The 23,871-nt window shown below is 41.2% G+C and overlaps 1 protein-coding gene across 3 annotated transcripts in view; it reads right to left on the minus strand.

Annotated features, from left to right (window-relative positions):
• The window catches only part of LOC118231949 (attractin-like), a 199,663-nt gene that overhangs the window by 74,561 nt on the left and 101,231 nt on the right, over positions 1 to 23,871 (minus strand). Inside the window, exons 14-24 of one of the 3 annotated variants that reach the window (XR_004766180.1) lie at positions 21,393 to 21,531; positions 20,552 to 20,733; positions 19,822 to 20,041; positions 19,006 to 19,191; positions 12,761 to 12,982; positions 11,866 to 12,003; positions 11,202 to 11,295; positions 10,437 to 10,489; positions 7,586 to 7,680; positions 6,808 to 6,886; positions 6,244 to 6,447 (exon numbers count right to left, since the gene is read on the minus strand). Coding sequence is in view for 2 of the 3 variants with exons in the window: in XM_035426368.1 (XP_035282259.1) it covers positions 6,244 to 6,401; positions 6,808 to 6,886; positions 7,586 to 7,680; positions 10,437 to 10,489; positions 11,202 to 11,295; positions 11,866 to 12,003; positions 12,761 to 12,982; positions 19,006 to 19,191; positions 19,822 to 20,041; positions 20,552 to 20,733; positions 21,393 to 21,531 (1,566 nt within the window). In the remaining variant the exon portion in view is untranslated. The remainder of the gene's footprint in view (positions 1 to 6,243; positions 6,448 to 6,807; positions 6,887 to 7,585; positions 7,681 to 10,436; positions 10,490 to 11,201; positions 11,296 to 11,865; positions 12,004 to 12,760; positions 12,983 to 19,005; positions 19,192 to 19,821; positions 20,042 to 20,551; positions 20,734 to 21,392; positions 21,532 to 23,871) is intronic. The other 2 variants (XM_035426369.1, XM_035426368.1) reach the window with 2 other exon arrangements.

Raw genomic sequence — 23,871 nt, forward strand, 5'->3', positions numbered from 1 at the left:
TGCTCAATCGAACAGTAAATCTGAAAAACATTTGATTATAGTAAGCGGCACCAAAATTTTCTTTCACACCTTCAATAAATGGCAAAAGTCCCAGGAGAAGATTAAATTAAACGTTTTAAAGTTATATATTTTCTGAAACGTTATTTTACGTCAGAATTACGTCAGAAGGATTCAGCCTTGTTGTTTGCTACCTAAACTTCACAGCACACTTGTATGCATAGTATGGAAGTCAGATTTCCTTACGGGGCATGGAAAGGGGAGTGGTTACTGTACTTGTGACGCACTAAGTCGATAACATTCTCAAGCGGTTGAAAATAGGACAATAAATTTAAAACGCATATTTCTCCAAAAATAAAGAATGGACATATTTAATACTTTACTCATCGTGTTTCTTCAATGCCTCTTAAGCAAATAGAACATAAAACCAAGAAAGTGTGAAAACCACCATGTTACTCCTTTAAGCATCATGCCAAAGACACAATATTAGTACAACCAGCGGTTAATTATTATTAAATCAGATAATGCACACTCAGGAGAGACTAATTCTTCTCATCAGAACATTTAGATTTGAGAGAATTAATTAGCTGTCCTGCTACACCTACATTCTAAAATGTTCCATTGTGACCTCCTGAACAGACTGCAGGGATTTCAGCTTAAAATGAATTATGTCACATTGACTACCCAAAAATAGCAGAACATTTGGCTTTGGCAGAGTAATGGAAAGCTTGCTTTTTCAGGTCACTGTTGGGTTCAATCCCTTTCTGTCTTATTTAAAATTTCCCCTTTCAAAATGCTACGTAACTATAATTCAATTATTTACAGCTTTATCTAAATAAACCCTGAAGCTCCAAATAATGCAAGCTGAACCCATCCACCACATTCATGGAAAACCACCCCCCTAACCCTACAATTACCCATGACAGACCCCATCCAGCCCTCAATAACATGTGGCAGGCCTACCCCTCAAGAACACATGAAAAAACAACACAACTGAGGAAAGCCCCTTTCACACATGCATCTTCCGCCAATTATCCGCGTCAACGTCACGTGTGAATAGCAACAGGATATTTTCCATTTAAGATGATCCTCCAATTTTCTTTAGAGAAATTTAGAGAAATCTTCCACCACGGCTCTAGTGTGAACAAAAGCAGCAACATTCCCATGTTTAAAGTACGCAAAAGGTTACGATGTTCTTACGCAAGATGCTTTTACTTGGAACGAGCAAACCTATGACAAAAGATTCAGAGGGTGACACATTCCACTCTGCGACTTGATCACGACAAGCATTTGTATGTAGTGGCAGCCCATGTGAAAAAATAGCATACTAAGCATAATTGATTTTGAACTTGAATTCTATTTAAAGTATTCTAAAGTATAACATAGTACACTTCAGGTATACTTCAGCACACCATTTTCACATGGGAGATATGACTGCCAAACCAACAAATACCTCAAAAGTAGTAAACCAATAAAGAAAGCCTTTCTGTAAAAATGTCTGGAAATTAGACCAACTCTGAGACTAAGGAAATTGAATCTATCTGCACCAAGGGAGGAATTATCAGGCATCTATGTGCTACCGCTAGGGATGCAGTAGTCTAAGAGAAGACAAAAGGCATTGTATGCAAACCTAATCTATCCGAAAAGGTCATGTTATGCGTGAATAGACTTCACACAATTTTTCTGTATGTGTGAACCAAGCGGCCAAAACCAAGATTCGTTTTTTGAGGCTCACTTCCTGGTCTTGTTGAGAGATGTTGCTCACTCGCGACACTGCGGTTGGCAAGTAAATGGTAACAATACAGTAAAAATACAAAGTCAATTTTTTCCCACAAGAGAATGTAGTCGCAATAGGTGCTTTTTTTCATGTAATATCTCCCCATGTGCCGATTTGTAAAGTTATTGTGCTATTTGGACAATATTCTAATATTTTGCAGACGAATCAGGGACTGTTTGCTTCACTGCATCTCACGCTTAGTGGACAACCTGGACTCGGCCGGCCTTCATGCCCATATAAGGGTCCCCTCTTTAACCTACAGTGCAGTCCAATTTATAAAACATGGCAGCGCCCGAAAACTTCGGAAATTAACTGGAAATTTTAAAATGATATACTGATTTTGTCATTGCAATGCAAAACCAAAAAATGGGTGTATTTTCCTGAAGGAGAAAAACTTTACAGAGCATGGTTAAAACAGCTTTGGAACCAGACTGTAGTCTGTGCATTTTTCATGGGAGGAATTTCATTATCTTGAACCAGGATTCAGGTAAAGCATGCAATTTTATTGCATGCTTCTGCTATCCTACTGAGCTATAACTTACAGCATGAAGGTGCACAGTGTTGGCACTTTAAAATCAGATGCAACTGATTTTCCTTGCAGATCAAATAAAATGTGCAAAACATAATTGCCTGTGCCATCTGCTGACTCACCAGAGACCATCTTTGCTTTATGTGCATCAGCAGCATGTGGTACCTTCTTCTGCAGAAGTTGTCATCACCCTTGTCATTTATCACATGCCTATTTAAAAATGTACTTAATTTAGGTTTGTCAACTTTTGCTAAACAAATGGACTCCAGCGGTGCATACTGTACCAAGAGGGTACTGCTGCTCAATTTATTTATTTTTTTCGAACATTTCATGTCATATCTCTCTCAAGTGTATTACATCAACAAATTGTCTACATGAAGGTTACGGTTAATCACTAATTGTATAATTACTCAGGTGATTGTTCACAATGACCCCAAGGGGATTTAGATGGCAATGCAAGTCCCCCTACTTACAGGACAAGAAGCAAACAGGACTGGTACAGTCAGACTCAAATCATTAGAGAAACTATAGGTCTGATGTTCAATTATTATGGGTTTTCTCAACAGTGAAGCCAAAGCAGTTTCGTTTCCTATGAAAGGGGGGCAGAGAAAGAGAGAGAGAACGATGCAGATACAGAGGAATTCACAAAACTTGCAATCTCTAACCAGACTGCAAAAGCATACTCAGCACTTTTAGATTTCCTGGAGCTGCTCAAATTACTGGCTTAAATTAAACACACTGCTACTCTTAAAACCCTCACTGCCACTCCTCTCCCAGAAGCATCCCTCATCAGGCCAGCTCTACCTGAGGCCTCCTGGAGGCAGAAAAGAGGGTAGTCTGCTGTTCCTCAAAGCATGTTGCAGCCAGGCTGCTGTTAAAATGCATCAGTGATTTATGGGATGTACAGTATGAGAATCTCTTATCACACAGCCCACTTTTTCCTCTGGTGCACCTTCTGCCTCTGGTGTGTAAATGCTATATACTGTAATATCGGTTTTCTGCCACTAACTGCATTTCCCAAGAGCAAACCTCGCTGTTTGATGCATCCGTCCCAGATGTACAGTATTTGCCCGTTGTTAAAGCTCAGGTCATTCCTCTTAATTGTTTTTTGTTACTTGACGTGAGAAACATACCTACCTGTCACTGCAAAGACTAATAATATCATACAGGACTCTCACATAGGCTGAAACATGATTTTCATGCTGTATGTAGTCAGTTTGTCATCACTGTCTAAACAATAAATGATACAACATGCACATTCAGTCTGAGCTTGAAATTAATGTAAGGTTTGGATGAAGAACAATACATGTAAAAGAAACTACCTACAGAAGAAATTTAAATGGAATGATCAACAACATGCCAATGGCTTTAACTAAAGACGACTGTTTATACATTTTCAGCATACCATGCTATTCTTAAAACGAAGAAAATATAATGTTAATTAGTTATTAACACAATATTAACTGAATAATATTGTATATAATTGTATATAATTATAAAATAATAGCAGAATAGTATAAGTGAAGTCTACATTTTGCACATTTCAGCAAGTTCAACTACATGTTTTACTGTACCTGGGTTTTATCTCATAGTTCCCAAAGTGCCTTTTAAGACTATCGCTAAATAAAAAGTGCATAAGCTACCGTACCTTGACATTGCTTGGTCGCTAGGCTTTGGAAATGTCTGTCTGTGGCCAGCGCTGGACGTGCAAAACAGGAGGGGAGTTTGTACTCCACAGATCTCCGCAGAGAGCCAGAATGCCCAGTTTGTAGTTCAGAGTGCTTCCCTGAGAGGGACGGAGCGGCTGACTAACTAACATACCGGAGTCTGTACGAGGACAGAGGCCCATTCAGCACACCCAGGACCCTGGGTCTAAGGACTGGGCCCAGCCACATTCCAACCCCGCCAACGCCCACCCCTCCTGGAACCCCGAGAGTCAGTGTGAAGCCTGTGTGTGCCTGTGTTCGCAGAGTGAAAGTTTGTTTATGCTAATGCAAGAATGCAGTGTCGACCTTGGGGTCAAGTATCAACAAGCACCTGGTTATAAAAAGAAGACGTTTACATTTCTAAAAAATATTATTAATATTACAAAAATAAAAACACACATATTACAAGAGTGTGGCAGTGTACATAGCCAAGCCAACTACCATACCATGCTGTAATATAAAAATCCAAAGACATAGTCTTATTTTCAGAGCACTGCCAGGCCTATCAGACATCATGCTTCATTACATACTGGATTACACTGGATCAGTAATTTCATTTTAAAAAATTAATAACAAATAAAGAAATACATAACCCAACTACACACCCTGTAAGACTGATTCAATGCACATGCATCACATAGTCAAGCACAAAAGGAAAACATCTGGTCAGCGGCATCAGAGTGGGATCCCTTCATTTTTTTCATCAATTAAATTCAACACAAATCAATTCAGCAGTCATGGCCTGGTCCTCAGAGCTAATGGTTATCAACGAGTACTGTAAGAATCTTTGGCTGGCAGATGCAGTGGAATCGGAGAAGTACAAATGCTTTTCACGAAATCCAGAAATGTATTCCCCACAGAAAAACTGACAGCTTTGCACACATACTGATGTGAGCAGAGGAGTGATGGGGACCTACAGAAATATTTGGTCTCTTGCAATGTTCTATTCACCCAGAGGGGGCAATTAAGATGCTGAGATCAATGTAGAGCTGTGAGGGTAATGCACAGCAGGGTTCAACAATAAGACTTGCCCAGGGCAAGTAAGACCAGACCTACTGGCCCGAGCGAGAAAATGGCGATGAGATGTAATTCACAATTCAGTTTGTTTAAATCTCTGTTTGCCATTATGTCGCTAGTACAGAAGTAGAGTTATTTGTGAGAAGAAAAAAAATATTAAGGTGGGGGTTATGCTGGCCACTGAGACCACTGACCAATCAAAGAATCAAATAGTACAGCAGAGTTATACAGAGAAAGTGCTGCCTTGTGGACAAGTAAACATGTCTAGGCAAGTATAAATTTAGTTTTGGAAAGTACATTTCTTACTGACTAGGCCAGTGTGGAAAAACCTTAACATTAACGTGCAGGTTTTCACGAAACAAAAACAACCCTTTAACAGTACACCAAGGAAAACTTTCAGCATCTTGCAGAAGCAGATATTATGCTGGTCATAAATCTTTCCGCAACGCCACCTGAATTCAAGCTTCCCCCCATGTCTGTTCTTTCTCTTACATAAGAGGCCTACACCAATAGAAGGTCATGTAGCACTGCAGGGCCGAAGTAACAGTCCAGACCTCTCCTTCACACACACTTTCTGCAGCGAGGTACAACCGGCCTGAATAGGAGGACCAAGATGAAGCGGGATTAATGACCCGGTTGAACTGTCGCCGTGCTGCCAGCAGCACGGCTCGAAGCCGGGAGGCCTGCGGCTTCCTCTCACGAATCAGTATTGGACGAGATAAATGCATTCAAACCCAGTCCTCAACAGAGGCCCGCTACTTTAGGGTAGAATCCACTGGAAAGAGTAACAGAATATGTCACTTGCACATGAAGACCATAGTGAAAACCATAGTGCCACAGTTAATGATGAATTCTTTTCTCTACAATTGGTTTGCTTGTACAAAAGGTGGATACTACATTAAATGTAATCCATTATTATTATTATTATTATTACGCAGATCTTTCAAAGATTATTTTATGATTTTTTAAGAAAACTTATTGAAATTTTACCTTATGCACACCATTGAGTTGCCCAGACATTCCAAGGATAAACCAAGATCATATAACAGGCTGATGAGTAAAAGCTTTACCGGTGCAACAAAACACCTGACAAAACCTGACAGAACACCTCACAGACCCGCCCCAGTGGTATTTCAAGGCAGGGTGATCAGACCAACCCAGTGACCTGTTCAAAAGTGGGAGACAAATCCCGGAGAAGGGAGTGAGTGTGCTCTCACCTGTATTTTTATGGGCCAGGTGAAGTTGCTGACGTACACATAAAAGGTGATGTTGGGATTGTTGCGGAAGTCAAACTTCTCATTGGAGAAGCTGCCCTTAAACTCCTTGATGTTGCCCCTCGACACAATCGGGATCTCCTCTCCCACCTGAGTGCCTGCTGAGGGAGGGAATGAAGGAGGGAGAGAAAAAGAGAACAGCAAACACTGCATGTGAACATGACAGGAAGAAACAGAGAAAGCAAGAGACATGAGAGGAGTGAACAGAAAAAGAGGGAAATAAAGAACAGGAGAAGAACAAGCATAAATGGCAACTCTCCCTGTTCCCAGGCCATAATATAATATATTTATATTAATCACATATACATTTCATAGCCTTGGGCAACTATGACAAGATCCCTGCCTCATCCCCAAAATTTATTTATGAACATACATGCACAACCAAGTCTCACAAACACAGGCACACATTCAAAGACTCACAAATTTGCACACACACATACATGACCACAACCTCTCACACACACATGTGGTTTCTGTACATATACAAACAAGCACACAGCTGCCTACCGGGAAAGTTGGTTGCCCAAGTGATGTTCAAGTTGAAGTTCTTTGATGCGTTGATGAACATGTCTAGGTCCCGGTTTTGCTGAGAGAGAAGAACAAATTTCAATGTGAATGCAAGGAGGTACAGGGTTAGCTAACTTCAGTTTCACACTCAAAATAAACAAAATCACACTGAGGCATGTAAGCCATAAAAATAAGACTCCACAAATAAAGGGCAGCTTTATAAGTGCATGGGATATATATCAGTTTTGTCAGGAAGGTTTTCCATTTCATTTTCTGTGAAATAAAGCAATTCCTACATTGTATGTTGAGGTTAATTGTAACATGAGTATTGTAGCAGACAGTTCTCGACTGACAATGACAAATCAGCAGTACTGTCGCAAGCTCTCAGGTTATGGGTAATCGACCAATCAACTGTGACAGTCAAGATTGACTGGGAGAGTCTAGAGGCTCAGGGAGGAAGTGGTGCTACCACTGCAAATTAGCTCACAGCAGAGGTGGGAGCAAGTCATAGGTCTCACGAAAGCTGAGTCTCACATCTCAACTTTGTCTCAAGTCAAGTGTCAGATAAAAATGTCTCCTGTAAGTCAAGGTTAACGGTACCAAAACGGTTTCAAAAAAACGGTTAACGGTTTTTACAGGTGTGTTGATGGAAGGTGCTTGGGAATGGACAGAGCAGTATGTTTCTTTTAAGATTTAATTAAACAATAAAAAACTAGCTCCAGCAAATGAATAAATGACCTGGACTTTACCTGCCGCCCAGCACACCTTGACCTCTTACCTCTTCCGGAGAGGCTACAAAGTTGATAGCAGTGTAGTATCGGTCATCTTCTTGAGAGAGACTGAATGTAAACTGGTAGTCAATCAGTAGTGTATCTGCATAATAAGAACAGAGCAATCAGCAACTTCAATGATTTCACTAAAACGGGTTTTAACAATTTAGCAACATCGCAATCTTTGCGGAGTCACGAAACTGATTTTTGGCTGGACCGCAACAGCGGGGCCAGCCCTACAAATGCGAATGTCTGTGACTGAGTGACTGAGTGATGAAGTTACACCATTGGTCGGCCAAGTTACATTACATTACATTACAGGCATTTGGCAGATGCTCTTATCCAGAGCGACGTACAACAAAGTGTATAACCATAACCAGGAACAAGTATGACGAAACCCCTAGAGAGAAGTACCGGTCCAAGTGCAGGGAACAACCGCATAGTTCAACTTGGACCCTGAAGGTTAAACTGATTAACACTAAACAATGAGAACGGCAACAACGCAGTCTATGGAAAAAAAATACAAGCAGTAGTTAAGACAGTTAATGCACCTAAGTCACCTACGAAACAGCTGCCTAGTTACAACCCTAAGCTTACAGTCATTTACAGGGGGGTACAGGAGGGATGGGGAGAGGTGCAGCCTGAAGAGGTGAGTCTTCAGTCGTCGTTTGAAATGGGTCAGTGTCTCAGCTGTTCTGACCTCCACAGTGAGGTCATTCCACCATCGTGGGGCCAGAACAGACAGGAGACGTGTTCTGGAAGTGCAGGTGCGAAGAGGGGGAGGTGCTAGGCGTCCTGAGGTAGCAGAACGGAGGGATCTGGCTGGCATGTAGGGTTTGAGTTATGAAGTTACACCATTGGTCGGCCGGATGAAGTGTGTTAGGTCCAGCCATATACTAGGTTTTGACCTGGTCTTGTTTACAGCTACTTCTGCCAGCACATACTGTATAGAGAGCTCTCCCAAAGTATGGGAACAGTAACGTGAAATTTGAGACAATCAGTACAGACTACCAGATTTTATTTCATGGCATTTACATGTGTATGTCTTACCATTTTTACAGAAACACCTGAGGAACAGTTAACACCTGTCGGTCATCCGTTAACTTACTTTTGCACAGCTGAAAAAGGCAGGACTCTACAGTTCTTTCTGTAAAAGTGTAAAACATATATGCATGTAAATACCAAGAAATAAAAGCTGATTGTCTGTACTTTCGTATCACATTCATCTTTTGTTCTCAAATCAAAATTCCTTAAGTATATAGCAAAAAGAGCAAACATTTCACTCTACTGTTCCCATAGTTTCAGAGGGCACCGTAAGTCTCCCTCTTATCTTTGCTTTCACTTTCTTTATGGTTTCATCTTTGAGGGTACATTTTTTTTTTCAACATCTTCAACTCGTCAATATACAAGCAGCTCATAATATGCCCATTACAGGACCTTCTGTGCAGTCCCATGCAGAGTGAGACGAACACAGTCAGATGTCAAGTTAATAACTGCTTCTGTGTCAGGGTAACGTATGTAAAGTCAAGTGGTGCTGACCAGTTTAAAAATTTTGATGGCAGGCGGAGGGAGCTGAGTACGTTAGCGGAGTTGAGCGATCAGAAATCCTGTTCTTCACTCATGAGGCTGTACGCCTGGCCCACTCCACCGTTCCGCATCCTCTTCCCACTCCACTCAAAGGTCGGTCATTGCTCAAAGCAAAATGGCCGTCACTCAAAATTTGCTCCTTTTTTCTTACATGATGGATTTTGTTGGCATTCACCCAGTAGCAAGTGTCAGAGTCCCAACCGTGGGTGTAACCTCCGATTTTTGGGTGTACCCATCAGAGTGCTAATAGTGGAATTGTAGGCTTGCTGCCATGTCTTAATAAAGCTTTTAAAAAAACCCATTCCTTTCTCTGTTAATTTGTTTATCTATTTGAAATGTGAGCATTTATATCAACAGCATAACACAGTTCTCAACCCATTTTTTTTCTAGCTGTTAAGAAACAGCGTGAGCGGGCTATTGAGTTAACAGCTGCCTGACACTAAGTATAATAAATAAATGAGCTAATAGAGATTATGATTAAAAATGTATTACATTTCAGAAAAATTAAGCAGTGATCAAAATAACTGACAAAATCACTTCGCAAATTGAAAGTAACCAGAGGAGGGCTATTGCTTGTGCACACTGCCATCTTTTTTTTATGAAGATATTTTACCAGATGACAAGATAATTTACCCAAGATAAGGTTTATCCAACAGATTTCTCTGCCTATCAATGAATTTGGCTATTTAATTAATTATTGATATCTTTGATAACAATTAAATTAAATTGACTAAATTTAATTCACATGTTGGAAAAGTGAGGGATTTTAACTGTTGATATACTTGTGTTAGCGATTCTGAGTGCTAAATGTCAAACGAGGGTGTTAGCTGGTTAAAACCGCTGGATTCAGAAAATTAAGCATATTTCACTTAATCCTCACTTCCCCTACACCGCGGTATGGCTTAGTGGCTAAAGAAAGGCTGCAGGTTCACACGGAGAAAGGCCATTGACCTGAACAGTTTCAGGAAATATGCAGCTGGACAGCAATACTGTCTGGAAAAAATAAGCTCTTTGTGTGCTTATATAATAACATTTTTAAAAACAGAATTATTAACAATGTAATAAAAGTATGAACTTCATGGCTGGTCATTAGGTGTGTTTTTTTTTTTTTTTGTCCAGTCCCATAGCTTTTTCCCTTGGCTGAATTAATCACTGCTATATAAAGGACACCCCATGCTGTTTTAACCATTGATAAATTTGTCACGCCTCTGTGACACTATATCTCATACTGTTTTGCATGCAGGGTTTTCACTGGCTGCTCTTCATACTCACAGTAGCAGGTCCCTTTGAGGGGGTTGCCTTGGTAACGATTTTCTACCTCACACCTGAGAGCAGACATCCAGAGACAGAAAAAGAGAAAGAATGAGAGCGAGAGAGAGGGAACTTAATCTGTCAGACATCAGACAAATGACAGACTAAAAGAAACAATTTATTAAAGTGGTCTAAAACCTAAAAGCACTCAAATAATTCTGGATAATACTGGCCTTTGGGAGGGAGAAGGGACACCTATACCTCTATAACAGCAAGAACTCACATCTGTATGCGTGTGCGCAAACCTACAAATGTACACATTCACACAGACACATACACTCTCACGCTACACACAAATACAAATGCATACACCCACATACATTCAAGCACATAAACCCACACACACACACACATGCACACACACACATACACATACACATTCACACATATGCACACACATGCTCACACACACACACACACACACACACACATGGACACATGCACTCACACGTGCACACACACCCACCCATCCACAAACACAGAAACACACACACAGAAGAGAGTGAGGATGCAAGGACATGCATACATTACATTTGTGAAATTTCTAAATACAGTTGCATTCAATGTATGCAAATGCCAAAGCAAGCCTTGCACAGACTAAGACGGTAAAAGCTTTCCAGGTGGAAGGACCCAGGCCCCAGGCAGGTCAGTAGGGAGGAGAGACAAAGCACAGGATGAAAAGGAAAAGTAAGTATGCAGGGAGGGAGCACTGGAACACAGACTCACAAGTGGCAACGATCCCCTTTGATGCCTTTGGTGGTGCAGTAACACTTCCCGTTGCTGGGGTTACACATGCTGGCATGACCGTTACACTTGCAGGCTAGAACGACAGTGACCACGATTGGTTAATTCAACAACTTCAAGGCATTCCATTTATGTACTGGCTCATTTACCTACGGACATTTCATCAGTTAATAAGGTAATTCTTTAAAGATGCAGAGATGCAGTGAAACTGCAGGATATAGCAGGGTTGCACCTGCATTACAGGATATCACATAATTGTACCGGCACTGCAGAATTTGTGCAATGTAAACACCGGTATTTCATGGTTGCATGGCTATTGCAAGGCTACTGCAAAGTCATCATAGGATTGCGAAGTTGCATTGGTAAAATAAAGGTATTGAATCATTGCATTGGTACCATTAGAGGTTATGCAGAGTAGCATTGGTATTGCAGGGAAGCTACAGAGTAAAAGTGGCATCGTAGAGGTTACTGCAGCTCAAATATTTTTGTTTTGATGGATCTGTACTATCCCCCCTTGCCTGCAGTGAATGTGAACTCTTGCCACATGCCTCATTGCACCCTGTTAGTGGAGTCAGAAAAACAGATAAAAGTTGAGTGAGAAGCAGACAACCTCCCCCCCGACAACCTTGCTGCTGGCATGACTCACGTTGGCAGGTGCCACCGTTAGTGGGGTCTCCATAGTAACCAGAGATGCAACTCTCGCAGTGCCTCCCAGCAGTCAAGTCCTCACAATTCTCACACACACTCTCGTTAGTGCATCTGCTATGGCCGTTACACTGACATGCTGCAAAGAGAGACACGCACACACATGCCACATTATGAGTCGTCTGTGGCCCTTACACCGACAGCGTAGAGACACATAGAGACACACAAGCGTGTATGTGCATACACACATGCATGTCCTTGTTACTCAAAAACACAGTCAATGTGAGCAACTTTTGCAATTATTGATTCAACAGTTTCTATGTTAAATTAATCAATAATAATGTTCAAATGTTCAAATATTCACATTTATTTATTTATTTGTCCTTTATTTCACTATGAAAACCCCATTAAGATTGATATCTCTTTTTAAGGGGGATGTGAGATATACACACAGTTATAATAACTATATCACAATGGCAAAGCACATAAACAGGAGATAAGACAGGCTGTAGCAATATACAATGCGCAAAGAAGATTCACAGCAGGGGCACTCCTTAGTTATAGTATAAAGAAAATATTTTAAATTGGAGAATGGTATTAATAAGGGTAGATCAAGTTAATTCTGAAGCTCATTATAGCTTTTGGGTGCATAGAATTAAAAGCTGATTTCCCAAGTACCCGTGCAAGGTTGAGAAAACTTAAAAAGCAACAAACTTTTAGCAGATAGCAACTTGTATTTTAGTACACAGCTCAAGTAAGAAGGGAGCTTCTCATTCTGTTGAAGATTTGGAGATCTTGCATTTGCATTTTAATTGGATATATAGGGGGTGGGGGTGTTTAATTGTGCAAAGAGCACTATCTGACCCCGGGATCTGAAGTGCAGCTCCATTACTCACCAGGACAATGGATGAAGGACCAGTTGTATTGGGCCTCATGAGTGCACAAGGTGAGGTTGAGGGTGGGCTCCTGCAGGGAGGAGAGGCCCGAGGCCTGGACTGGCCCACGATAGGAGCCCTCCATACACTGGCCTCGCCCCGTGTTGCTGGGTTCGGTGCACCACCCGCAGCCTGGCTGGTCCAGACACTGGCTGCACGTCCGGTAGCCGGAGCAGTTCCCCGCTGAACCACAGGAGGGCAACACAGGGAGAAGTCAGTACTGGTCACACACTGGGTAGAACAAAGCCTAAAGAAAACCTTTCCTCTTATATAACAAGACTAGGTCAAAGCCTAGTATATGGCTGGACCAGCCGACCAATGGTGTAACTTCATAACTCGGCCGACCAATGGTGTAACTTCATCACTCAGTCACAGACATTCGCATTTATAGGGCTGGCCCCGCTGTTGCGGTCCAGTCAAAAATATAAAACTCAGTGAAAGTATTTCGATGTATGATACATTTTTCCATTTAACCATTTTCACCAACCAATTCCAGGTTTTAAATGCAAATAATAAAAGCAATAATACTGAAAACTGCATGCTAGATTATTCATGACAGTCAAACTATAAACGTTATAACATTTAATACAACAAATTTTACAAAATTATAGAGACCATTATTATTTACGTTTTAGTGGGTTTTTTAGATTTGTCCAGATAGTGTGTGTGATGACGAATATTTTCGATATTTACATAAATTGTTAACTTACAGGCTTTACAATGGCTGGCCTGTGGATTATAGGATTTGTGGTCTAAAGCAAGAATATACAATTAAAGTAACTCCAAATCAGCTTTACAAAGCAACTTTAAGCTTCTAGAGGTTTTGCATATGACTATGTGTTTTACAGCAATTATTAACAATTATAAAGATGAATATAGCTGCAAAGCAGAAATTCCGAGGTCCAAGCAGCAAGTGCAACATGGTGCAGGAATCAGTCATGTCCACGCTCGTTGAACGACATGTTCCAGAAATGTTGTGATCAGACGTGGTTCATGAGAGGAAGATCTTTAAGCATTATTTTTTCAAATGGAAAAACATCCAAAAATGCTGAATATTCCTTTTTTTTTTAAAGCGCCCATGTTTTTCAAGCAATCAACACCATTCAAGTTTGACTTGCTGCAATTCAACCATGACCATGCATTTTAATGGATTTATAGTTTAAAGCCCAGCAAGCCACAAAACTGAACACTCCAAAACACCAATGAATGTGAAATATTAATACCCTGCTGGCAGTCATGCTGTTCATGCTATTGACACAATTCAAGTTTTGCCCTGTTCAGAAAAATGAGACCTTTTATTCAGAACATTTTCAAGGCTGAAGATCGAGCCTGATTAATCAGACCAAGAATCAGTGCTGTGGCTTAGCATTTAATTCTGACTTTCATATATACTGAACATATCCTGAAATGTGTTTGGCTGTCATTTTGGCATCATTGACAATTTCCATCGCAATTTAGTTAGACAGTTGAAGTGTTCTTGTTCAAAATGTTATCTTGATCAGACTTACGCTTCACAAGAAGAAGATTTTTATGTATTATTTTTTCAGATAGAACAATGGCCAACAATGCTAAATATTCTATTTTTTATAGTGGTCCTGTTTTTCAAGCTATCGACACATTACATTACATTACATTACAGGAATTTAGCCAATGATCTTACACAACTTTTTACATAGCATTTACATTGCAACCATTTATAACCTCATACAACCACTGGATGCATAGCATTGCTGTACTAGTTGTGTTGGAATTACCTTAAGTATGATTTCTTGCTTTAGACTGCAAACCCCTAAACCAGCCACTGTTAAGCAGATAATCAGAAGCTTCAGTAAATACCTCAAATATCCTTCATCACACAAAAACTTGGCCACTCAAAAACATACAGAAAAACTGAAATTATATCGAAAACCCCTTCCTTTGAGCTGTAGCAATTTTTGTTTTTTAAATTTAATCAATATTTAAGCAGAATGTCCTACTGAGACCAGGGGTCTCTTTTGCAGAGGAGCCCTGCTGACCATACATTTCAGACGAGCCTTGCACGTGTCAAAGACCTTATACATATATAATATGTATCCAATATTGGGATGGCAGGTATGCCATCCCGCCAAGTTACGCCTTGGCGGGGGCATGCCCCATACCTATACAGCACCGAGAGTTCGGCACTTTTCAGGGTTCCCCACAGAAATAACCACAACAGCCACAGACACTCAGCCCTTAAAAACATTAAATTCTGTACATTCTGACCCCATTTCAACAAACAGAATTCATAAACAACTGTCCACACAATAAAGCCCCAAACTAAGGGGATTTTGCGTTTTCTCCTTCTTCTTCTTCTTCTTCTTCTTATTTTTCCTGCCGCCTATCCCACTAACAACATGTCTCCCCATTGGACATTTCACTGACACCAGCCAAATCTTCACCTACACGACCCAATCAAAAACACGCATACACACGCAAAATACCCATATCTTTTTACTCTGAAACATTTCCAGTTTAAACAGCTAGTCCGCCTGTGGCCTAGTGGGCAAGGTTACAGTCTTGAGAACACGGGGTCGTAGGTTCAAGCCCAGCTAGGAACATGTTTCTTTAACCTGCTTCGACCCTCACTAATTATTGTCTACTACTTATCAATTATTGCTTTTGCACCATATCTACCCGCCGTTCACCGTTCATCAGTTATTAACCGGCTACAATATTGCTAAGCCATATGCATTATCACTTACCGTCTGTACGTTCAGTTATTAACCGGTTACAATATTGCTAAGCCATATGGATTCAACGGGAGCTCTTCTGTGCTTACTGGCCTGTGTTCTTCTTTAAAACCACCGGCAGATTTGCTAATGATATTTCACGCATTGCATAGCTATGGCATGGTGCTGCACTAACGAAGTCACAGACTGGTAAACCTCCGGTTTAAGGCTTGAATCCCGACTCGCCCTCAGGCAGATCATTTCCTCTTTTACACTAACGTTTTCTTACGGTTATATTTGCTTTACCAAAACTCACTCACGGCCACCCATATGCATTTCATGACGGCAAATGTATTCCTTTTATTAAAAAGTTACACCAGTTCACCGCTGTGCCATTTCTACTAACTATATTTCTTTACTTGGCTACCGTACAAAACCTTCTTATCAGCAAACGCCACGTTTCTACATTCATGTTACCTTGCCCTGTTCTCTATCTAGCCACATAGGCTACAAACAATTACTAAGTATGTATGTTCTGCAACTCCGCAATCTAAACAGCTAGTCCGCCTGTGGCCTAGTGGGCAAGGTTACAGTCTTAGGAGCACGGGGTCGTAGGTTCAAGCCCAGCTAGGAACACGTTTCTTTAACCTGCTTCGACCCTCACTAATAATTGTCTACTACTTATCAATTATTGCTTTTGCACCATATCTACCCGCCGTTCACCGTTCAGTTATTAACCGGCTACAATATTGCTAAGCCATATGCATTATCACTTACCGTCTGTACGTTCAGTTATTAACCGACTACAATATTGCTAAGCCATATGGATTCAACGGGAGCTCTTCTGTGCTTACTGGCCTGTGTTCTTCTTTAAAACCACCGGCAGGTTTGCTAATGATATTTCACGCATTGCATAGCTTTGGCATGGTGCTGCACTAACGAAGTCACAGACTGGTAAACCTCCGGTTTAAGGCTTGAATCCCGACTCGCCCTCAGGCAGATCATTTCCTCTTTTACACTAACATTTTCTTACGCTTATATTTGCTTTACCAAAACTCACTCACGGCCATCCATATGCATTTCATGACGCAAATGTATTCCTTTTATTAAAAAGTTACACCAGTTCACCACTGTGCCATTTCTACTAACTACATTTCTTCACTTGGCTACCGTACAAAACCATCATATCAGCAAACGCCACGTTTCTACATTCATGTTACCTCGCCCTGTTCTCTATCTAGCCACATAGGCTACAAACAATTACTACGTATGTACGTTCTGCAACTCCGCATTAAAACATTACATTTAAAATCATGATTCACTCATAAGTATAACTACTAGCACTGAACATGAGAAAAACACATTAGTGCAATATATTGCACACGTTATTTAACCCTCCACTTCAACAACTAACATTAAATACAGACTGTTATATATACCGTTTGATAAGGAAACTAAGCTCGCTCATGGTCACTTCATTTACTTCGCACTATAGTCTGTGATCATGTCAACCTTCACCTACATGCCCATTCTGCTAAAAAACATATTGTTTCAACTACGCAATTTCATCATTTTGCCTAATTTATCTCACACTTGTTATTTTCTCATATGCAAAGCCTGCTGGGACATATGAGTCTGCTCCTATTCTCCACTATCAACTTTTCCGGTTCTAGCTTAACAAAACAGCAAAGAGGATTCCTACCTGCAGATAAGCCTATCAAAATGCCTTATAAACCTTACAAACACTAAAAGTGCATCTTCACGAAATAACAGACAACGGAGCAGGACAGAAGGGTACACAAGTTGCGACCTAGGCAGCTCTAATTCTACGGGCTTGCTGATTCTTTTGTCAATCAAGGCTCGTTGGATGCCCGTCAAATCCGTGAGTAGCCTACATAGCTACACTGGCCATATTTCACCTTTTCTGATGCGTTTACAATTACGCCACCGCACGATTTGTCACAGCCACTGTTTTACATATATAGCAAACCGAAACTGCTAAACGTACACACTCATCAGACTGTACAAATTCACACAATGATAGCCATAATCCACAACCGTTTCTTACTGGGTCACTTCGCATTTCTCACTCTCGTATTAAAACGCTTTGCAAAAAGAAATGATATCTCACAAAAAACACGTTTTCAACGTACAAAAATGCCAAGTTACTCAAAAGTATTGATATCAAAATGGCGCCAAGTTACAGTACTACAAACAATATAGGCTATCTTGCCTCACCGAAATTTCATAACATGTATTCCAAAGCAATGCTACCAAATATTTCCTCAATTCTTTCAAGTCACTTGGCCCTGTGTTTTATAATCTTACCATCTCATAAAAAACACGTTTTCAACGTACAAAAATGCCAAGTTACTCAAAAGTATTGATATCAAAATGACGCCAAGTTACGGTACTACAAACAATATAGGCTATCTGGCCTCACCGAAATTTCATAACATGTATTCCAAAGCAATGCTACCCAATATTTCCTCAATTCTTTCAAGTCACTTGGCCCTGTGTGTATATAAGCGTGCAGTACATGGACAGGCCAAACATATGTGTGGATGGCTTTCTCACAGTCATGATTGATTGAATAGGCATCTATATGTCCAATTTGTATTGGTATGTATGTATTTTGGTGGCCAGCCTTTCTGTTGCGTGAATGATTGTATGTTTCTTGGTATAAATGTCTGTTCGTAAATGTGAATGTAACATGCTGCGAGGGAAATGTCCCCATGGGGATAAAGAAGTTCTTTATGTATGTATGTACAATATGTATTTTACATGTATTTATTGTACGTTGCAAATATACAATCACTTGTACATTTAGTCAAATTCAGTTCAGAAGCAAGTATAAAGATATGTTTTCTGGAGAAATGCTTCCTGTAGTGACTGACCAGCAGTTTTCTACATGAATTTCAATGTGTTCCATGAGGCAATACGAAATATTTGACACTTTGATCTGATACAACGTTTGCATGACATTGTAATATGATAAGATTACAAAACACAGGGCCAAGTGACTTGAAAGAATTGAGGAAATATAGGGTAGCATTGCTTTGGAATACATGTTATGAAATTTCGGTGAGGCAAGATAGCCTATATGGTTTGTAGTACCGTAACTTGGCGTCATTTTGATATCAATACTTTTGAGTAACTTGGCATTTTTGTACGTTGAAAACGTGTTTTTTATGAGATGGTAAGATTACAAAACACAGGGCCAAGTGACTTGAAAGAATTGAGGAAATATTGGGTAGCATTGCTTTGGAATACATGTTATGAAATTTCGGTGAGGCAAGATAGCCTATATTGTTTGTAGTACCGTAACTTGGCGTCATTTTGATATCAATACTTTTGAGTAACTTGGCATTTTTGTACGTTGAAAACGTGTTTTTTATGAGATATGAATATACAGTAACAGAAGTGTCAAAAAAGGTAGCGTAGCTCTGAGCAGCGATCTACAGGGTCCTACCAGAAGGGTTACGACATTAAGAGCAGGGAAGGGTGGAGTCTTACGCGGGCAGCTGTTGATGGTGTACCACTCCATGCACTGTCCGAAGGGGAAGGAGGCCACGTACGAGTTGGAGTCCACGCACTGCTTCATGTTGCTGCACCACATGCACTCGGAGCTGCTGCTGGTGCACTCGCTGCAGGTGGCACGCAGGGCGCAGGGGGTGCGGCACTGCTTCGCGCTGTGATTGGCTGGAAGGCAAAAATAGAGAGGAGAGAATGTAGCCATGGGGGAGGAGCTTCCAGGGAGTGGCAGTGAGGCGTGTGAGCTTAGTCTGCGCACAGAGGGTCATGGGTTCTAAACCTGGGTGGCAAACTGCTGATACAAACTGCCCGTTGACCATTGTACCGCCCCCAGCGATACCCAAGTGGACCAACAAGCTTGCACTCCGCTACCATAGTTACCATCTCAAATGTCATCATTTGCTGTTGCTAATGTACCCAGGGGCGGGACACATGAAATGTTTCAATTGAAAACATTCAGCTCAAACCATGGATAGTATGTACAAATGTGAGCTATGTAGGTCAATATAGAAAGGGCATCTGCCAAGTAATTATCCTTAAAAAGCATCACCATTATACTCAGCACCACAATCATCATAAGGACCTTACCGTAATAACAAATCTAAATAAAAAAAAAACAAAAAAAACAGGGTCTATCACTTATAAAGAATCTGGGAAACTTTTTCTGAAACAAAAAAGAGCTACACTTTACCCTGGTTACAGCTCTTACAGCTCAACTGTTCAAAGCTTAGTGGCTGAAACCCATTACTGGCTGTAACATTGCGGCGACGGTGGAGGGAACGGTTGGGCGGGGCCTACCTGGGCGCTCGCACAGGCTGCCGTTGACGGAGTGCACGCAGGTGGCGGCCTTCAGGCCGCTGGGGGCGGGTTCGGCGAGGTAGCCGCAGAAGCCGGCGTCGCTGGGCTCGCCGGGCAGCCACTGCAGGGAGGTGTTGGTGAATGGAGACATGTCCTCCCAGCACCAGTACGAGATGTTAATCTTCCTCAGGCCCACCCAGGGCGTCACCGGGGCCTTGTACTGCAATGTGGAGGAGACAGGAAGTTACAAAGCCGTACGAAGCCGGGTCACTGCTACTGTCCTGTACAAAGAGGAGTTATGCTCACATACTGAGTCACTGCCATTCCTAGCCAAGAGAGAACACTTGCCTGAACAAATCAGACAGGGTGAGAGGGAATTTACAAATTCCCATAAATCTATTCATAAGGCTTTCCAAGTTCTGCTAATTTTCTTGTTTAAAGCATGCATACGGCTTCTTGAATGATCCAGTTGAATTGGCCCCTACACAACAGCCAAACCTCAGGGTGCGTCCCAATACTCTTCACCCCCCACCTCCTTTCCTCCACTCCCTCACTACCACTCATCTCCTACCTGCATTTATGTGATGGAAAGGAGTGGAGAAGATAAGTTTCACCCTCCTTAACCGTCCTCTTTTTAAAAAATTTATTTTGGGACATTATACTGTATGTACAGTATACATGTGTAAAGATGGTATAAATACTGTTGTGTATAACATTTGCAAAGTCTTACCAACACAGTCATGATCTGCAGCTCCTTCAGGACAAAGTCCACCTTCTTCTGCGTGGTGAGAGAGGCCAGCACAGCGTTATGGCTACGGCAGGCTAGCTTGGCGTTGTCGTAAGAGTCCTTTGCAGTGATGAACTTCAGGCACGAGTTGCCCACCAGGTGCCAGCCCTCTCCACAGATGTTCTCTGTCAGGAGACATGAGGGCTGCGTGACCAGAAGCAAGCCTCTGTTGGGAGGCTAATTGACAGTGCCAGGCTGGGTGAGTGAAAGTAATGGGAAAGCATTGGTAGGACGAGCAAAGGTGAGCGAAAAGTACTGGGCAAAGGGAGTGAAAGTGATTGGACAGTACTGGGCAAGGCGATTGAACGTGATTGGACAGTACTGGGCAGGGCAGTTAAAAGTGATTGGACAGTATTGGGAAAAGCGATTGAAAGAGATTGGACAGTACTGGGCAGAGTATTTGAAAGTTATTGGACAGAACTGTGCAGAGAGATTGAAAGTGATTGTACAGTACTGAGCAAGGACAGTGAAAGTGATTGGATGGTACTGGGCACAATGTGTGAAAGTGATCGAACAGTAATGGGCAAAGTGATTTAAAGTGATTGGACAGTACAGGGCAAAGGGAATGAAAGTGATAGGACAGTATTGAGCAGAGCGGTTGAAAATGGTTGGACAGTACAGGACAGAGTGAATGAAAATGATTGTACAGTACTGAGCAAAGGGAATGAAAGTGATTGGACAGTACTGGGTAGAGCGGTTGAATGAGATTGAATAGTACTGGACTAAGTGAATGAAAGTGATTGGACAGTACTGGACAGAGTGAATGAAAATGATTGAACAGTACCGGGCAGGGCGATGCACTCTTGGTTGCGTGGCTCCCACTGGCAGTTCTGATCCATTACACAGCTCTTGCAGCTAGTCTTCTTGTTGCACACGTAGGCAGGGTTGTCTTTGGGGCATGTCTCATACTCTGCAATCGGCCCCTGGAACAACACCACAACAGGCTACAATCAGTCAAAAAAAAAATCACACATTTCACACCTCCTGGAAAAACTGCTTACCTCTGAACTCCATTACCAGACCCAGCTGCTAGCATGAACGGTCTATGCCGTCGTTCATGGCCACACCCACGGATGGACCACACAATTCATTTTTTTTTTTTTTTGAAAAACATTTTAATCGTGCAGTATTCTGAGAGCGCAAAGATCAAGATTGCCTACAAATCTTCCCCCTGCCCCATCCACGGTCTGCAACAGCTTAACCCCCCACGGTCCTTGCCCCCGATTACTTCTTATTTAGGGCAACCAAAATCCAAGGGCCAGCTCTGGTCATTCCGGCCAAAGGTTCATCCAAAACATCACATGAATTTATTAACATAGGTAAAGAACTTACAGATCAGGCATGTGAAACTTGATCGACTGAATGCTTAATATGTCCTAGCAGACACTTTCCCTGGTTAAATTTCAATTTAATACTTCAGTACTACTGAATAACACCAGGGTTTGTTATGTCATGCAACTACACAAACTGAAAATCCAACACCAGTACCAGAATCTAAAAACTGTATCTGTCCCATAAGATTTTCTTCCTCCACAGATACATTATTAGAAGTAAATAAATGTTTGAGTTAATGGAACGAGCAAATTCATGTCAAGAAAATGTGTTCAGAAATTGCAGGCATGTTTTATTAACATAATCACTTTTAGAAATGAATTGAATTTCCAGTATACAAAGTACAATGTGATGCTACATCTGAATTATGCTGCTTGACTGGCAGTGTATTCTAGATGAATGCGCAAAAATGCCACCGCAGCCAACTTAAAAATCATAAATTAACCGTCTCACACACATCATTTTGTGATTTGGCAGCATTTACATGGCAGTGTTATGCTTTGTTAAAAAGGTAGCCGTAGCCCCAATTCTTTCACATTTTTGATGCATTCAAACTAGCCTTTCCAGTTGGCATTTGTTTTCTGTCACTCACTTTACATGCATTTTCCCATTTTTGAGAAGCTTTGAGAGTGAGAAAGTCAGCTTATGCAGCTTCACTTCAGTTCATTTTCAAACCATCATACAATTCAAAGCTGGTGGCAGTTTTCCAGACCAGACCTTCTTATAGCTGCCATTTCAAAGATCAGACATTTGCTCCATGTACTTTTGTCTACCTAAGCATGTTACATGAGGCTGTAAAATAAGATTTGCCCCTCAGTTGGATAAAGATTTTTTTTTAAATCCCTTATTTATTTATATATTTATTATACACAGAGGCAAATATATATATATTTTGTGGCATCAACAGATGCATTCTATGAATATTTAATTGTTTGACTAAGAAAATCGTTCTTAGAAATAGTGCTTTATAATTACATGCAGAATACTTTTACAGTACTTGAATATAAATAGGGAAGATTCCATCTAGCGGATTTTCATCAGTACATTCAGGTTATTTCAATATAAATATGCCAGGCTGCACTGTAACACAAGGGACAGATGAATACCCCAAATACCCATAAAAGTGCAGGTTTTATAAGACACATTGTATGATCTGATTACAAACACTTGATTATTGGTCTGGCATGGTTACATTGTCATAAAGCTATCCAAAAGCATCAATGATTGAGGTTACAACTTCTAAACAAGAAGAGTACAAAATAATTATCTTAGACCATTTGCTTCAGTGGGTTTAATCACTAGTAAGCCAATGTTTTATAACATCATACGAAGGGTTCAATATGTTTATTTACATCTCTCATCTATGGTATTTTATGTTACGTTAATCTCCACCTCAATAAGGCTCAAAGTGCTCCCTCCTTCCCTCACTCAGCCCTCAGTTATCTATGACTAAGCACAGAAAAGCAGGATGGAATAGTCTGAATGTGTACAGCTGACTGCATCATCATCTTTCATCATCCTCACACACAATAATGTGTGCCAATCCCCCGATTTAACGAACCAAAAACTAAGACGCTCGGAATTTACTTATCCCGTATCCTCGGTTATGTGTCCCATTTGCAGCTAATGACTCGTTCACAGCGGGGAAATCAATGGCCCGCGGGACCACAGAGAAGAGTCAAGAGCGGGGCCTGGTCTTAAAATAAGATAACCAAATTGGTTTGGTTCAGGCGCGAGGGCAACTGCTGTGAAAGAATACTTCTAAACGGCCAATGAGCCAAGGGGAGCGGTTGGCTTGATAATGAAAGAGAGCACGCTATGTGCACATGGTGAGGCCGCAGGCCGGGAAGAGATTACACACACAGACTTCCATGTTCACAGTGCACTTCTATGATGGCACCTCATAAATATCGCTAAGCCACAGTACACAA

This window comes from Anguilla anguilla, chromosome 7 (genome assembly GCF_013347855.1).
Source record: "Anguilla anguilla isolate fAngAng1 chromosome 7, fAngAng1.pri, whole genome shotgun sequence".
Lineage (NCBI taxonomy): Eukaryota > Metazoa > Chordata > Actinopteri > Anguilliformes > Anguillidae > Anguilla > Anguilla anguilla.